The sequence below is a fragment of the Eulemur rufifrons genome, chromosome 7 (assembly GCF_041146395.1).
Source record: "Eulemur rufifrons isolate Redbay chromosome 7, OSU_ERuf_1, whole genome shotgun sequence".
NCBI lineage: Eukaryota > Metazoa > Chordata > Mammalia > Primates > Lemuridae > Eulemur > Eulemur rufifrons.
This window is the reverse complement of record NC_090989.1, coordinates 56,762,787-56,780,878: the sequence shown is the minus strand read 5'-3', so window position 1 is coordinate 56,780,878 and position 18,092 is coordinate 56,762,787. Positions and strand designations below refer to the sequence as shown.

Sequence of the window (18,092 nt, the reverse complement as noted above, 5' to 3'; positions counted from 1 at the left end):
ATAAATAAGGTCTCAAGAAAAAAGATTAATTATAGGCATACATAGGAGCATTTATCCTTCATCTTATCAATGCTTAACAGAAAAGCAGCCCCCTTTACTTAGTCCATTTTCATATTTAAAAAAATTCATAATAGATATATTTTCTTTAAAAGACAAAAGCCCAATAATTAACACAGCAAACCCTTCTTTACATAGTAGTAATAAGTTTTCATTTTATGGACTTCTACATGCTCTTGCTTGTCAATTTGTTAAAACAGGAAAATCAACTAGTGTCTGTCCTAATGAACAGCATAAATCAATTACTTATAAACTTTCTTGTCCCCAGGCACAAATTTCATTCTTGCTTTGGGAAGGTGCAAATTTTAAATCTGAAGTGAACATCCTGGAAGTTACAGATACACAACATTTAAAACAATGTTGAAATTCTTCTAGGTATTTAACTCCAGTTGGCATAAAGAATTTTTCTGTGTCTTTGGCTAAACTGGGAGCCCCATTAGTCAAGATTTCCTGTTACATTTGCTATAAAGCATCTCAATAGATGGATTCCAGAATAGGTCACAGCACTGTGAAAAGAAAAAAATAAGTTTCTTAAAAAAATTATTTACAAATTCTTGTGCTTACATGTATGAAGTAGAATGCCTTTTAACGTGTTCTACCTTTCCTCTCTTCCCCTAGACTTTTCTTGGCAGGATTCTAAAATCTAACAATCTATTGCCTGATCCATTTCCTTCATGATTCTATAAATACAAATTTTATCTATCTTCTATTTTGCTTTGTTTTCCATAAGTCTTGATTTATTTAGTTCTTTTTATGACAAAAATTTAATTACTTTGATAATTTAGACCATTTTTCAGATTTTAAAAAAACTGTCACCATTATTATATTTATTATTTATCTATCTTTCTTCCAATATGCAACCATCCCTCCATCCATCTGTCAGTATGGGGACGGACACTGGTTTCTCAGGCATGGATATACTACGGATATACTACAGATTTATAAATAGGTAAAATATTTTCTGCTATATTGCTAATTCTATTCCTGATGAAGTATAGCATTTTAGACTTTGATCAAGCTGCCTGCTTGAGAATTAATTGCACATAATGATTCTTGGGTTATAACTGAAGTTAAACACATAAAATTTAAAGAAGATGTAAGTTGGACAGTTCACACACCCCATATGGCACCTTGAACTCATTTGTAACATTTCTGTCAACTTTTATACTTTGTCCTTAGAGTTAGTTCTTATCTGCTTAGAATTTCACTACATAGAACACCACAGAAGCCATTATATTGTGCCTACTTATATATTTCTTCCATACTATTTATAAAAATAGACTGATCCTAGCACAATTTATATTTCTCTGCCCTTTTGGGGCAGAGTTCAGACACGAAAATTAGCACTCAACTTTGGTCCATAGGCTTAAAGGCCAAACCTCACAGGACTGCATGTCTACACTTCACCTTTCTCCTACCCAGAGCATAAGGTAAGAGAAGGAAATAAAACCTGACTTATTGTATAATAACCATTTTGTGAATAGGCCAAATCCCCTTCTGGAGGGATGGCCTGGGGCTTGGTCATGCAAGTAAAAGCAAGAAGTATATATAAATGTGCTTCCTGCAGTGGGTTTTGAGAGCTCGGAGTACAGCCTGCCAACTTCCTATATATAGTCACTGTGGTATTGTGAATGTTGAAGGTCTTGAGGGCCAGTACGCTCCCATTGTCTCAATTCTTAGATTTTGAGTGCTATGTAGCCTTTTGCCGTGTCTTGGTCACCTATGGTGAGTATGCTGCCAGCAGTGATTCCAGGGTCATGTAACAGGGAATGCTGGCATATCTAAGAAAGGAAATGCCTCTAAAAAGTACCAGGAATCTGATAAACTGGGTCATAGGCCTGACCCTGCCATTTACCGAGTCTCTGACCTTTGGCAGGTAAAGAAACTAACATTATTATGGGCCTAATGGGTATTCCAGTCACAGTCCATTTTATTTAATCCTTCTAATGATCACATTCTTACCAGTGAGGAAAGAGACTCAAAGAAAATGAAATAAATTGCTGTAAGTTCAGTAGCCAGGAGGTAGAAGAACCATGTAAAACCATGGTGGTCTGACCCTAAGGCCTGTGCTTTTTCCATTTCAGCAAATACCTCTCTGCAACTTACTTAACTTCTCTGACTTGTGACCTTATCTGTGAAATAGGGATGTTACTGTGAGGATTAATTGTTTTGAATGATCTAGTGACAGAACCTCTCCTAAAACCATCAAATAGCTCTAGTTGTTCTTAATGTCGAGCCACAATCTGACTGGAATGACCATTCAGTGTGGGACTGTTGCTTGATCATTCCCTTGTTTGAACACCATAATTCCATTAATGTAGCCCAAGAAAACAGTCAGTTTTTCCCCAGCCACATTATACTGTTAATTCAAACTTAGCTTATAGTCAACTAAAGCTTAAATTTTTTTTCAACAAATGCTGCTGTTAAGCCACGATTTGCCCATCTTATGTTTCTGTTGCTGAAGTCTCACTTCCTTAAACAGTTAAAAGAAATAAATAGCTATTTTTATATAACAATGCTCAGGGCTCAAAGAAGAATTAGGATTTCACTCCCATCCCTAGGAGTTCTCATTGCATATATGGGACAAAGACAAATAAACAGGGTAAATACTTGAATGTAACTCAAGGGAGAAGACCATTTTGTAGGAATGAAGGAGGGATTTTGACAGGCATGTTCATAATTACAATTTATATCTGATCAAGATTGGTAGGACTTAAAATGACAGCTTAGGGAACAGTTTCATATATAACAAAGTGTCACTTGGTTTCATTATCTTCTCATAGCAACTAGCATAGTACCTTCCACAATGAAGTCAAAGTAAGAAATTCAGAGAGTGGCATTGTATCTCTGCCATAGTACACATTACTTACTGTACCCAAGGTATACAACGAAAGTACAAACCCATGCTTTGTCACTAAACCACATCATGTCTCAAAATATCATCAGCTCAGAAAATAATCATTCTGTCTGCCAGCAATATTTAATTCCAACTTATGTGAAACGTGTTTTCTTTCTATATGGTCCTTTTAAGGAAAATTATGGTCTTTTTTAAGGAAAATTTTTATCCCTCAAAGCCTGAATGAGCTTTCTACCATAAAGATGTTATTTTTCTTTGAACTTAAGAAAAGGATGGTAGCATTTTTATTGTGGCTGTTTAGCTGATTTTAAAAAATACAAAGTTTTCATTTCTGCTGTGGTCTAGTGTTGAGCTAGGTTGAGGCAAACAGAGAATGAAGTGCTTTCAAGAAACAGTAGAAGGAAGAAAGAATAAAGGGAAAAAAAATAAAAGTACTAATATATTATACCAACAATTCATGGCTAAATGCAGTCTTCCAAAAAGCCTCTAATTTTAAGCAACACTTCAATTTAAGAAACACTGATTTAATATTACAAGTTTTTAGTATGTAAAGTTATAAAAATTCAACTCTTACCTTATAGGAAACAATTGGGGAAAACATCCTTGTGTTTGTGTGTTAACAAATTTCTGTATCTGAAGCACTTGTTTTAAAAGATGTCCCTTGGAAGATTTGTCAATTTTTGTTAATACCATCTATAAGAAAACAAATTTTTAACTATTAGAAATAAAGTATTTCTTAATATAAATTACACATTTTAGCTATGATTTTTTAATTTATTTTTTATTTTATTTCAACATATTACAAGGGTACAAATGTTTAGGTTACATATATTGCCTTTGCCCCATCTGAGTCAGAGCTTCAAGAGTGTCCATCCCCCAGACGGTGCGCACTGCACCCATTAGGTGTATATATACCCATCCCCCCAACTCCCTCCCATGTGCCTGACACCCGATGAATGTTATTACTAAATGGACACATAAGTGTTGATCAGTTAATACCAATTTGATGGTGAGTACATGTGGTGCTTGTTTTTCCATTCTTGTTATACTTCACTAAGTAGAATGGGCTTTCAGCTCTGTGGCTACGATTTTTCATTAAAACTAGGTGACCTGTACAAATTTCTTAATCTCTCTGTTCCAATTTCCTCATTTATAAAATAAAAACAATACCGCATATGAGTGGCCGTGAAGACTAAATGAATTAATATGTGCAACATACAAAGTATATGCTATATGTTTGCTACTTAATAGTGCTTTAACTACACAGAGCCATAATATCTTAGATTTAAGATCAATAAGGACCGTGGAGTCATATTTGCAATTGTGAGCTAAATGCTTCATATGATCACAATATGCCCCGTGGTTTAAGACAGGAGTCCCCAGCCTATGGTGAGTTGTATAATGATTTTATTGTATATTACAATGTCATAATTATAGAAATAAAGTACACAATAAATGTAATGTGCTTGAATCATCCCAAACCATCCCACCACTCCCCCCTGCCGCCCCCCACAGTACATGGAAAAATTGTTTTCCATGAAAATGGTCCCTGGTGCCAAAAAGGTTGGTGACCACTGGTTTAAGATATATAAATGAGTATTATTATTAGGTTGATCTATATAAAATTGCCAATATGTAATCATTTTTGACCTACAAAATGGTTCAGCTTTATATATAATACTCTAAAGGAAAAATTAGAAATTGGGCTATTTGTAGGTTGTATCTACTATAGTTATATTCCAAGTAAGTCTAGAATTTTACTTGTCCAAAGACATAGTGGAGGAAGGTCAAGGCATGGATGATTACAAATCAATTAAAATAAAACCTTAATCCATCAGGTTTTCCTGGAGAATTTCTGTAAAATTAAACTTCCTACCAAATCATTTATGCTTTTTAGTCATAAAAGATGCTAACTGCAGAAAGAGTAAGAATCAGAAAGTATGTGGTTTCTAATAACCAATGTTTTCTCATAAAGGCAAACATGCTGATATTTAAAAGGAAATACAGATATAATTCCTCTATTCCAATTCCTTTTCCAAAGAAGAAAGTAATATTTCCTTTCAGTTAAAACTGAGGAAAATATATGATTTTAGAAACTGGAATCTATGATACCAAATCAGGAATACTATTATTTAGTTTGGCAATATTTTGGCATTTTTACTATGTACACTATCAATGTTTTGACTCCTCATAACTGTAAGTTATCTCTAATGCTTCACAGGCCTTGTAAACCCCAAGAATTCCGTAAGCCCAGTCAAACAAAAGGGGCTGACTAGTAACATGGTTTGATTTGCGTTCAATTCCACTGTTACATATTAGTAGTTTTCTGACATTCTTTTGAAACCAAATGATAGTCATTGGGTTCTTCACTTTTCTTTGGAAAGAAACATTAAGAGTGCTATTTTATCTGGAAGTGTCACAAAGCAAAATTAATGTGGATACCAACCTACCAATCTGTACTCTATTCTAGGTCAAAAGACAGAAAGAATATTAGTAAGATATTTCTAAAAGAAATTTTGTTTTCTTTAAGAATATAAAAATCCTACTGGAGTGTGCTAGAGGCTGCTACATTCTTTAGAACGATTTTTAAATTCCAAATTAGTTAAGCAAATTTTTCAGTTGCAGTTTTATTCACATTCTGATAAATACTATCTGCCAACCTGCTGTTAAAGTGCTACTAACTTGTTTTGGACAAATGTTTACATTACCATAAAAAGAAAAAATATGAAAAAGAAAAGCAAAAAGGAACATTAAATGAACAGCTTAAAAAAACTTTGACTATAATTTTAAAAACTTAAAGATGAGAGAAGGAAAAGAGAATAAAAGTGCCACAGAACTTATTTTAATATTAATGGCTGACTAGCCAATTGAAAAGATTATTCAAAGGCACTCTCCTCTACCTTTTGAGGAGGCAAGACAAGCTCAATCGTTAAATAAAAGGAGTGTGCACATGAGATGCACACAGAACTGGTATTTCTAATTGCAACCATGATTCAAAGGAAACACTTACCACATAAGGTAATGCAAATTCTTCACACATTTCTATGGCAATATTGTCTGTTTTTTGAATTCCAACAACACTGTCCACTAATAAAAATGTTCTCTTCAAACTGTAAGAAGGTAGAAATGAAGAGTAATGGCAATATAAGATATACCCATTCATTATCTTTCCCCTCCCACTATACTAAGAAATTTGCCTTTGAATGATTCTCAATCTACACACATTTCTTTAGACAAATTCCAATTCACTAGGAAGTTCATCCTACAGTTAATAATAGGTCTCAATGCTGTTTACTTTCAATAACGAAATTCACTAATTATTAATTTATTTCAATAAGCATATATTGAACATAAGACACGCTGCCTGGGACTTGATACAAAATGAGTGAGCCCCTTCCTCTAAGAGCTTAAACTCTGGTGGGAGAGAGAGATACAAATCCAATTAACTATGAGTCATCACAGAAATGTTTAACTTTTTAATATTACTTTAAGACTAGCAGATAATGGAAACCAGATACATTATATTTTCCATTTTCTTATGTAAATATTTCATTTTAGTCTCTAGGTTAAGCTACAGCAAACAACCTTTTTCTTATACTTCAAAAGATTTACATTATTTTTCTATATATTGTGCAATTCTTGAAATAGAACTGTCACACATATGGGGACAAAACAAAAACTAATGTTTTCAGAGGATATGATATCTGAGGTATTTTAAGAATGATCAGAATTTACTTTATTTAAATCTGGTAAATACCATCTTAACCAACAATTTTCATTTTCAAAATTAGCCAGTTATATGAGTTTGGTTTTAAAAAAATTAACGAACACTGAAGTACTTTTTATTTCAATTTCAATTTGGGAAAACACTTGTATTTAAGATTAAGCAAACCTACAGGCAGAAATCAAGTGAGCAATACATACATTGGTTCTAAATCTTGTATTGTAGAATATTATGAAAATAAAGTGGACCTTTTAAAATAAATCATTTGATAAAACCAAAGTGTTCATCATGTGTAAAATACTCTATGATGAAAACATGCTTTAAGGTTAAATGTATAACTATTACAAGAAAATTTTTTCCTTACTTCGTTCGTTCTTTCAGATAGGCCTCTACCATGTCAACAAAATCTTTAGGTGATCTATAGCCATAACCTGGCATGTCCACCAATGTAAAATATTTTCCAACTCTGAAAAAATTCATTTTCTTTGTGTGTCCCTGATAAAGTAAATAAAAATAAAAGCTATCTTAAAATATATCTTTCATATATTTAATGATTCAAAATGTTTTCTATTTAATCAATAAATATTTATTAAAAGCCTAAGTATTATATATAATCCTAACTATGCTGATGATGACACAAGAAAAGAAGATAGAAGAGAGGTAGCTGGAGATAAGCTTAGATCATAGTACTTTTTCCCTCTAATTCATTTTTTAAATTATACTTATAATCGGCCGGGCGCGGTGGCTCACGCCTGTAATCCTAGCACTCTGGGAGGCCGAGGCGGGTGGATCGCTCAAGGTCAGGAGTTCGAGACCAGCCTGAGCAAGAGCGAGACCCCGTCTCTACTAAAAATAGAAAGACATTATATGGACAACTAAAAATCTATACAGAAAAAATTAGCCGGGCATAGTGGCGCATGCCTGTAGTCCCAGCTACTCGGGAGGCTGAGGCAGTAGGATCGCTTAAGCCCAGGAGTCTGAGGTTGCTGTGAGCTAAGCTGACGCCACGGCACTCACTCTAGCCTGGGCAACAAAGTGAGACTCTGTCTCAACAAAAAAAAAAAAAAAAAAAATTATACTTATAATCAATGAAACAATTCTTTTTTTAAACAGAATTTGTATGACTTACGAAGAACTTTAGATCCCATATTAGAAATATGTAGGCAAAATATTTTGGAACCTTTCCTATTTCACTAACTCTTGGTGAAAAACACCCTGTTCTAAATTGTTTGACTACCTTAATCGATATTTTCTGATGAATGATATATCTCCACTTTATAGAGAAATGAATTATGGCACTGATAGGTTAAAATGCTTACCATCAGTCATGTAGGTTTTCATAAAACCTAGATTCAAAGCCTGATAATTTCTTATACCTAGACTACTGCCTCCCTAAAATCAAGATGTTTTGCATGTTTTATTAGGTGGGCTATAGTGCTTTCATTAAACAATTTTTTAAAGCATGTACAACACTATAATTATAAAATATCTGTGCAACTAAAATTGATGTAAAGATGATAAAAAGTGGCTTATTCATAGTATTGTGTTCATAGGGCATTTATTAATCAGAAAAGGAAAGATTAAGATAGGTAATTTAAGAAGTTAGACAATTATTTGGATCTTAGAACAAATATTATCAGAGAAAAGATTTTTATAAATGGTGATTAAGTTCCCAGTCAGCTTATTTGTCTATCTATAGGAAAATGATTTTAGAATTACAGATCAGGAATGTCAAGGAAACATTTTTTCTATTGCCTTTTTAAAACAGGAAGGGATCTCTCCACCTAGAAGTGTTTATTAGTTGAGGCAGGGCAGGAGTAAGGATGGGAGGCTTAAGGGATGGAAACAATCATTAGTGATGGAGCCAGAGAAGCAACTATATGAAGAAATGGGGAGCAAGAAAAGACTAGTGAAGTCTCATGGAAGAGTTCCAAGTTAATGGAAGGCAGGGAGTGGGGAGTGGTGGTGGTGTGGGTAGTGAGCATTAGGGTTGGTGGAAAGATTTTGCCATGAATAGATAAGGTGAGGGGAAGTGGGGGTGAGTTTTGAGGAAAGGGCATCTTACATACTGGTATAGTATGCATTATTGAGAAGGGAATAGAGGGAATTAGAAAATGACAGAAAGTAATTACAGCAGACTAGCTGGGATAACATGTAATTTGGCCTTAAATAAACATAATATGCCAGGCTGGTGTACGTGTTTGTTTGTATATGTATATATGTATATGTGTGTGTGTGTACACATATGTATAAACTAACTTATATACATTGTATACCTTACAAGATAATAAAAGATTACAGGAAGAAAAAAGTAAAAAACTTAAAAGTTGTTTCTCCTAAAATCAATGTAGAACTAGATGATCACTCATAGAAGGAAATATAGAATGACAATAAAACACTTTATCTGGCAACTCTTTGGAACATTTGGACAAAGGAAGATTTTCTCAAGATATTGGCAAGACTACTAAAATCCAGCTACAGTTTCTTTTCTTCCGAGAAATATACAGGCATTAATGAAATGTTGTGCTCTATTACTTGTTTGAAAGAAATCACTTCTCTAGGAACTTAGCAATTATGATTTCTTGTACCGTCCAACATTTACTATTCACTAAGATGAATAGTCCAGACATATATAAAAGTTTTAACATACCGGTTTTTTGGAGACTCTGACTTCAACCTCAGGGGCCAGTGAAAATAAAGCCTTTATTAGGGATGATTTTCCAACATTGCTTCTGCCTATAAAACATACCTTATACAAGAAAAAAGAAATAATAAGTTGATATATATATATATATGTATGTGTGTGTGCATATATATGTATATAGATATTATAGGCTGTATTAGCTGAAAACCTCTCAAACTATTCGATCTTGCCAAGACATGTAAAAAGTGGCTTATGTTTAGTCAAACCTCAAATTCTAACATACAGCTAATTTCAACATACCAGGTACTGTTTTAGGCATTCGGCATATACTTTTTTACTTATTTTTTACAACATCCCTATGAGGTAGGTGATATTATCCCATTTTACAGATAAGAAAATATAACTGACCCAAAATTATACAGTTAGAAAGTAAAGGAGTTGGAATTTGAACTCAGGACATTTATATCTATTTAATAGAATCCGTGCTTTTAGTTATACTATGCTACTAAAGAATATCTGCAACCTTTATTATTTCATGTTTACAAAGCTTTTTAAAGTAAAAACTATGTATTTGAACAAAATTTGAAGTACAACTACATGGTTGAAAGCACATTTTCTCAAGAACTCCCATAGTATACTGTAACACCATTGCAATTTAAGAGCTTATTTTTTTCCTTGACTTTTCTTGTTCCAGTTAGGAACAAGGAGACTTTTCTCCTCTGTAGTGTGGAAAGCAACAAAATATTCTTTTTTTTTTTTTTAATAAAGCATGCCTACATTTGCCTTTTTAAAATTTATTGGTATAGTGCTCGCTTCGGCAGCACATATACTAAAATTGGAACGATACAGAGAAGATTAGCATGGCCCCTGCGCAAGGATGACACGCAAATTCGTGAAGCGTTCCATAAAAATAAAAAAAAAATAAAATAAAAATAAAATAAAATAAAAATTTATTGGTATAAATTTAAGGGGTATAAGTACAATTTTGTTACAGAGATATATTGCATTGTGGTGAAGTCTGGCCTTTTAGTGTATCCACCACCCAAACAATGTATTATACATGGTACCCACTGAGTAAATTCTCATCATCTATCCCCCTCCCACCAAAATATTCTTGATAATAATCATTAATACACATGGCTCTGCTTTTGAACATGGTATCGAAGGGGGGACAATACCAACCAGCTGTTCTAAAATGAGGGCAGTACTGCCCTTTGGGGGATGTTTTGGAAATTTGTAAAGACATTTTTGGTTATCAACACAATTGGGGGTCATTTAGTGGACATGGGCCAGGGATGCTATATATTCTGCAAAAATCTGAGTCAGTCCTTTCAAAATGAATTGATCTGAGTGCTACATAAATATTAAATGCTCTGTCAGATCAAATCAAATGCTAATATGTAGATAAAACTGAATTTTAACAAATGAATTACAAAAAAGTCCAGTGATTTAGAAGCTTAAATCAGAAAGCAATGATGTCTCAAAATTATTTACTTTATGTACTTCCTCAGTCTTGACAACAGTTCTACACATATTTAGATGAAAAATTTTAGGGCAATGGTGCAGTTACTGTAAATATATATGGGGATTTGAGCTGCCTTTTAGCAGACTTAGAACAAAATATGATTAAACTGTAGGACATTTATAAAATGCTCATTCACAGAATTTCCCTGTTAATAATAAAAGTTGTTTTAAAAAATCTTCCATATTGCCTTCTACAGCTAATTACTATTTTGCACATGATAGGAAATTGAGATTGAGCAAAAGTCACATATTTGTAAGGATCATTGCATAAGAAACTATTATATGTTTCTTATTCACTAATGTGTAAATTTGTCTCGGCATGTTTCCCCTCTTCAATTAAATGGGAAAAAAACTATAAAAGGACAGAGTTATTTAATAAGTTTTGGAACGTTTAGTTTGGCTCTTAAAACCTTTTAAAGTCACGGGTAGATGTAATGTTATCCGAATTTACGATGGGCCCACGGGCGGGCAGTGTGTATGCAAACTGTATTTTCGACTTCACTATATTTCGGTTTGCGGCGCTCGTCAGGTGACCCCATCGTTAAGTCGAGGAGCGTCTGTATATGGTTTGTTCGTCAAAGAAATATACGCATCCACACAAAGCTAGAAACTATCTCTCGCTGGGTGATAGGAAGCAAGTGACAGCAAAACCCTCGCGCAAGCCTTCGCGACGGGCGGGCAGACCCGGGCTGCGGTTAGCGCTCCCACACTCCCTGCGCGCGGGAGAGCGTGAACAGTGGCAGCTCTCACCTCAGGCCAGGGGAAGTTCGGGGCGTGGTCGAGACGGACTGCGGAGCTGAGGTAATCGATGCGGTTCCGGGCGGTAGCGGTAAAGATGGTGTCCGCCCTCGCGATGTTCTCCAGGCTCGGATCGAAGATCCTCAGGTGAAGGTCGGACCTCCTGTCCGGGGCGAGGTACTGCTCGAGTTCCTGCAGCGGATACACCAGCCTCGTCATCTGCTTCTTCGGCAGCTGTAGCACCTCAGCAAAGGCGTGAGACGTGCTATAAACTCGGCTCAGGCGCCCCCGCGCCGCCGACATCTCAAAGAGCCTTTGTGTTGCACGCTGCAGCCTGGGCGCAGCCATTCTCCTGTCCCGGAAGCCCGCCGCGGGCCCTGGTTCCCAGGGTTTGGGCTGCGCGTGCGTGAGCCCCCCTTCCCCCCCTGCCGCGCCGCCTGCTGGGAGTTGTAGTCTCCGCTGGCCCCGCTCGGTCCTGCTGGAGTGCTGGAGTCTAGTGCGCCGGAGGCTGTTGGAGGCGGGGGTTTCTTTTAACACCCTGGCCTGAACGACTATGCCTTTGACTAGTACATCGCTGTGGGAGGATGTTTAACGGTTTCCACAGGTGACAGTCCCACCTGGTTATGTGGCTCTTGAGTCTCAAGTGAATGCGAAAAAGTGTGAAGCTCTGGTGGATTCCCGGGCCGTTTTATCTTCGCTGGTTGACGTTTGTCATACGTCCACATCACTAGGAAAAGCACCTTTGCAAAAAAGATGAGGGCTGGTGAGAAAAGTGGTTGGCGTAGCACCTCGTTTTCAGGGGAGGAACTGTTCGCATTTCAGCCTTCTCTGTAATTGCGGGAAATGTCCTTAAACTTTAGCAATTTCTTACAAAAACAGTGTTGCACACGACTTACAGAATTGTTACATGTAAGTTCTATAACGACATCTTATTTCAAAAGTTTCTCCTCAACGCCATTTAAACTAATCAGTGCTGGAATGGGAGATGCAGGTATCATATGATGAAATAAATGACTGAAAAATATTCCTGTATAAAAAATGGTAGGTCTAATAAAACAGCAGCAGCAATCAACAGAGGAATGGTAACTGATGGCCTCTTGATCTATTCCCCAGGTTGTTCAGTAACTAAATAGGGCAATTCTTAAATAAATATGATTCAGAACTGTAATGAGCAGAACCAACGACTTTGAGGGTAGCCAATACAGCAGCCTGACCTGCTTCTGGCAGGCTAATTTGTGATTAATCTTTGCATTAGGCCTTGAAGCTGTCTCCAATCCCTAGTTTCACTCCCTTGTAATAAAACACTTTACTATATACAGCAGAAATCTGGGATACATATATTACTGTGTATATAATATGCTTTGAAAGTGCTTTCATATGTGCCATTTCATTTCCAAACATTGGGGCCCCAGGTTTGGAGATAAACAGCATAGAGCACTTTTGGCAATTCTTAGAGAGGTTTTGGAGATGTTCAGGGATTAATAGACTCGTAGTACTCATTTGGTAATTCTTAGTGGTTCTGAATTCTACATCATTTTGGATTTCATTTGACAGGACAAATCATTTTAGAATTATTGGACAGTAAAGTTTTTGAAACATAAATTATGTAAAGGTGGGGGGAGGGGGGGTCAAACAAATGATCCAAAGGAAATAAATATGACTAGGAAAACCACTTGACAATTTATTTAATCATCTTTATTTTTTTCTCTTTCATTCCATTTTTTAAAAGCATTGATATAAAAAAGGCATATAAAAACTTTAGAGAGATGGTTTGGAGTCAATAATATACTATGTTTTTCCTGGACACATGTGATCAAACTCTTTCCTAATTTCCAGTGCAGGCAGAAGGTCAAAGATGAGACATGCATAGCAGTGAGACCTAGTGGTGAGAGTGGGGGAGAGCTAGAATTGGGAGGAATTAGCTTATGACAACTAACCCCATTGTAGAGCTGCAATGAAAATCATAGGGTCTACAGGGAATTATCAAAGTTCAGGAAAATCAAGCCAAATCAGTATAAAAGAGAATCAAGTCCAGTGGATGAGATGTTGCAATAGAACTTTCTGGGTTCTGGCAATAGCATACTGAACCTGGTGTTGGCAGCATCTTGGTTCCAGGTGGTCTGTCTGTATGAAGTAGTATTCCAGCCAGTAGCTGTAGACTGGGAGTTGGGACCTAGTCTCCTAGATCAGAGCTAAGTCAAGGCTGAGACTCAGACACGGTTTCAGTCCTAGTGGGGGGGAAAAAGAGGAGTAGAGATTAGAAAACCATGATTTCTAATATGCATCTCCAACTTACTGTGTCCAAAGCAGAATTGTTTACATTCTCTCATTCTCTCCTAATCTGTATATATATATATATATATATATTTTTTTTTTTTTTTTTTTGCAGTCATTACTATCTCAATAAATGGCAACTCCATTCTTCCTGTTGATCCAGCCAAAACTGTTGGGAACAATTCTTGACTCCTTTCTCTTATACTGAACATTCAATCTATTAGCAGGCCTCTTGGCTTTAACGTCAAAACATATCCTGAATTTGACACTTTTTAGCACATCTGCTGCTACCACCGATTTAAGCCCTCATTATCTCCGACCTAGATTATTACAATAACTTCCAAACTGGTCACCCACTTTTACCCTTTTCCCTCTTCAGTATATTTTCAACACAGCAGCAACCATCATCCTGTTAAAATATACGCTAAAAGCCCCAACAGCTTCCTGTCTCACTCAAAGAAAAGCTGAAGCCCTTGCACTAACCTAAAAGCACCTACCTGATTTTCCTTCTACTTCCCCTACTCTTACTTGTCTGACTTCATCTACTATCATTCTCCTCCTCATTGACTCCATTCTGGCCACACTGGCATCTTTGCTGTTTTTCAAATGAGTCATACACACACTTGTGTCTGAGTCTTTGCACTTCTGCCTGGAATGCTCACCTCAGATAATCACATGGCCTATTGCCAATACCATTTACAATGTGTTTATGACCATCTTTCTGAGAAAAAAAATGCCTTTTATTTTGATAGCTGAGGAGGTAGCACAGGTCTTACACCACAAAGTTAGCAAGATTTTTAGGTGTTACATACTTTACACACGGTCCTTAGAACCAGCTTTTATTGCTAAAATTCATCTGACCTAAATGCCATAGTTATAGTCTGTCATGTTTAGCTAATGAGAAAAGAAACAAGATAGGCAGACTAGGGGTGGGATATTACTATTAGGACAGGATCATCTCATTTGTTCTATCTGTGATGTCTGCTTCTATAATGAATGGCCACTGTGTCCAGAGTGATGCCAATTTATGTCCAACTCCTATAGGTGTCAAGTTGAGGGACAGAATGCATCTAAGATACGAAGAAGGCAAGTGTTGTAGGCCTGGACAGGTAGGCAGCATCCAGGACATCAGAGAGTCAGCAACCACAGCACACAGGTAGATTAGCTCCCATCCTTGGGTAGACATGGTTTGAATGCCCTGACAGAAGCCAGGGCGAGATACTAGAAAAATTTACTTCTAGGTGTACAGAGAGGTAATGGATTAGGTCTCAGTGTCTAGTTTATACAAGACCTTTCCTACCATCACTTTCTCCCTGTTTTAACAATAGTAATGAACGTTTATTGAGTGCCTGCTATGCCACCAATTGATCTGGATACCAGGGATTAACTGTGAGAAAGCCCTGGTCACATTCAAATTTAGATCTCAAACTTTGTGTTAGGAAGAAAATACTGGGGGAAAGGAAGAGGCATTGTAGGAAGGAGAGTGACACAGAGAAACTTCCACGTGTAAACTAAATTGCTTGAATTGTAAAACTACTGTCCGAGTGAATGATTTAAATTTAAAACACATTTACTTATATTTCTCTCAAATCTTTTGTGCAACATTTCACTTAAAAAATTTACATTAGATATCACCTAACACATTAACACAAATTTGTGGAATAACAGACAACAAAATGCATGATTTCTTCATCTAATTTCTTAATTAAGGTATAGGTTATTATTCTTGAGATTTATTAGTTTGCCATCATTCAAGAACTAACAGAGACATATTTTCCATGATCATCTTCTTTGGAAGATCATCAAACCATTGGGTTTAATTTATATTTCATTAATGTACCTTTAGGGAACCTTAGGGAGGTTTTTATTTTTTCAGAGAAGTTTTTTGAGTTTTCTTTTAAGATTGTGTCTGTTGCACAGACAGATTTCTTTAAAGTGATCTGGAGATTAAATATCAGACAATACTCATGTGTAGGAGGTGAGTTCTTAGAATGATTTGGGTTCTGAAGGAGTAAAGATTCAGTTCCCTCAGGGTGGATTTTATCAATAGAGTGAAAAACAATTGCTCTAAGTAGTCTTTTTTCATTTTTTTTCTAAGCAGTTTTTTTCACTTGTAATTGTGGATTTGACTTTCTGCAATACTATTGCTATTGAAATATTTTAGAATTCTCTTTACCATATTCAGTTTGTGTTTTTATATTAGTAACAAGCTCAGAGTTTTCTTGTTTGGGGGGAAAAAGCATGGATTTTGCTGTGCTGACTGATTAATTCATTAACATTTTAACTCTTATTACCTATTAGGTGAGGGTATTATGGTGGGCACGTTTACTTTGTGGTACACCTCTAATTTATATCTCATTGCCTTATTGAAAGTGAGTGGTATGTTCTCTGGCACCCTGAATAGTTGAGCAACATTCCACAGGCAGATATGCTGATATATATTCAAATTTTTAACTTATTGGTAGAGTGTGTCAGGTGTCCCTAAGACTAACTTCAAACTTGGTGATCTAGTCGGAGGATTCACAGGACTTAGCATATAGTTGTACTCATGGTTATAATTTACCACAGCAAAAGGATACAAAGCAAAAGTGGCTAAGGGAAAAGGCACTCAAGGTGAAGTCTGGAGGAAACCAGGCACAAGCATCTGCGTCCTGTTCCAGAGGGGTTGCACAGGATGCCCTTAATTCTGGCAGCAGCGCGTTGTAACAACACATGTGAGATATTGTGTACCAGGAATTCTCATCTGAGCCTAGAAGTCCAGGGTTTTTATCGAGGGCTTATCATATAGATGCCTCCTGCCTTTGTGACTGACTATAGTCACTGAAATTCTAGAGTATCAGCAGGAAAGCAGGTGTTCAGTATAAACCACATTGTTTGTACAAACAGTTTAGATACAGTGAGCCACTCATCATTTATCGAAAGTTTTCTGTCCCTGTGGGGAACTGTTTGTCAGTCAAGTTCTCAGATGCTGGCCTGCGGGGAGTTAGCTACACTCCCAGCAAAAGTTCAGGTCCCTCAGACAGGAGTCGTCGCAAAGGATGAAAAAATAGTAGGAAACAGAAATAAAAATAATACACAGAGGCAAAAATATAGTTTCTAAAGTAAAGATTTATGAAGACAGATAAGGAGGGTACTCAGATGGTTACATGCCCTCCCGTCAGACGTGCAACCCTGACTGAAGTATTACACAGATATTTATAATGTAGAGTTTCGGTTGCCAGGGGTAACAGAGTTTACCTAATAACAGGTAGTTTGGTTTAGGGTCAAAGTCTCCTATAGATCCTTTAACTAACCCTTTCTAGGTGAACAATGGGTTATAAAATCTTCTTAGGGCAAACTTCTAAATTTTAGGATAAGGCTATCACTTTAGCAAAAACAGAGACATCATGGCTCTGGCTATTATGTAACAGAGATTTCAGAAGTTAAGCATGAGCTGTCCCTTATGCTATTTACTTTAACTGCTTGGTTCTGTCTGGGCCCTGGCTCAGGGCAGCGTATCTTATTGATCAGCTTTTATCTCTGATTAGCAATCATCTCCAGCGGCCTGTCTTTGTTGATCAGCTCCCCATCCCATGGCTCCATGCAAGAACTGCTTTGTCTTTCAAAGCAGGTGAGAGCCACAGGCTTGAGACTGCAGCATCACCTTGGAATGCAGCTGCTACTGACCATTGAGACGCCCTCCTGAGGCCAGGCAGCTTTTGATATGCGAACTAACACGTTTACATTTTCCTTTAGGGCAAAGCCTTGCAAGACTCCTGAAATCATTTCTGTCTCTAAAAATATATGGGACATTTCTATAAATCAATATTTCTTAGGCTCAACACTGGCCCAGGGCCGATCTTGTAAACAAGCCTTTCTAAGGATAGTAGTGACAGGCCTGCTATGATAACTTTTCTGCACGTAGACTAAAAGGTAAAAAAAAATTTAAAAATGAAAAGTTTTTGTCTGCATTTGTGAGATTGTATACTTGTATGCTCTAAATACCAATGACTTCTCTGGACATTTTTGAGAAAAGTGGGACAGATCTGCTCTAGTCATTTTGGTAGAACATAGCAAAACTAGAATTCTTCATGTGGAAGAAGGTTATAATCAAAGCTGCTGCCTCAATTGCCTGCAATGAAGTGTGGGGCCTCTAGAGAGCAGTGCAATGAATGCTAGTTATTGAACTGGCATGAACTTCAGATACTAGGGTAACTAGATGAGCACTTTAGCTGGAACTGCGTGCAGCAAGGTCCTTGAATGTTCTCTCCAAGCTCCTTTCCCATCCTCCTCAA

At 36.5% G+C, this 18,092-nt stretch overlaps 1 protein-coding gene and 1 non-coding gene across 3 annotated transcripts; one reads left to right on the top strand and one right to left on the bottom strand.

The window, feature by feature from the left end:
• Positions 1-145: 145 nt before the first annotated feature.
• Positions 146-11,905, bottom strand: GTPBP8 (GTP binding protein 8). 2 transcript variants are annotated; one of them, XM_069472614.1, is made up of 6 exons: positions 11,557-11,905; positions 9,289-9,387; positions 7,003-7,133; positions 5,925-6,024; positions 3,489-3,607; positions 146-563 (listed from the first exon to the last, which is right to left on the bottom strand). In XM_069472614.1, exons 1-6 carry the CDS (start codon positions 11,890-11,892, stop codon positions 494-496), a joined length of 855 nt encoding a protein of 284 aa, XP_069328715.1. In that variant the 5' UTR covers positions 11,893-11,905; the 3' UTR covers positions 146-493. The 2 variants fall into 2 exon arrangements, with proteins under 2 accessions (XP_069328715.1, XP_069328716.1); XM_069472615.1 differs by lacking the exon at positions 9,289-9,387.
• On the top strand, positions 10,088-10,194 carry LOC138388749 (U6 spliceosomal RNA). Its single transcript, XR_011234240.1, has one exon. It is a non-coding gene; the product is annotated as a U6 spliceosomal RNA (small nuclear RNA).
• Positions 11,906-18,092: the final 6,187 nt, after the last annotated feature.

Bases quoted from the DNA above. Each gene is read 5' to 3' on its own strand.
- GTPBP8 (XM_069472614.1), bottom strand. From the start codon at position 11,892: ATGGCTGCGCCCAGGCTGCAGCGTGCAACACAAAGGCTCTTTGAGATG. The intron at 7,134-9,288 runs GTATGTTAAAAC...TTACTTTATCAG, and splicing joins TCAGAGTCTCCAAAAAACCG to GGACACACAAAGAAAATGAA. The intron at 564-3,488 runs GTAAGAGTTGAA...TTCTTTTCACAG, and splicing joins CCCCAATTGTTTCCTATAAG to TGCTGTGACCTATTCTGGAA.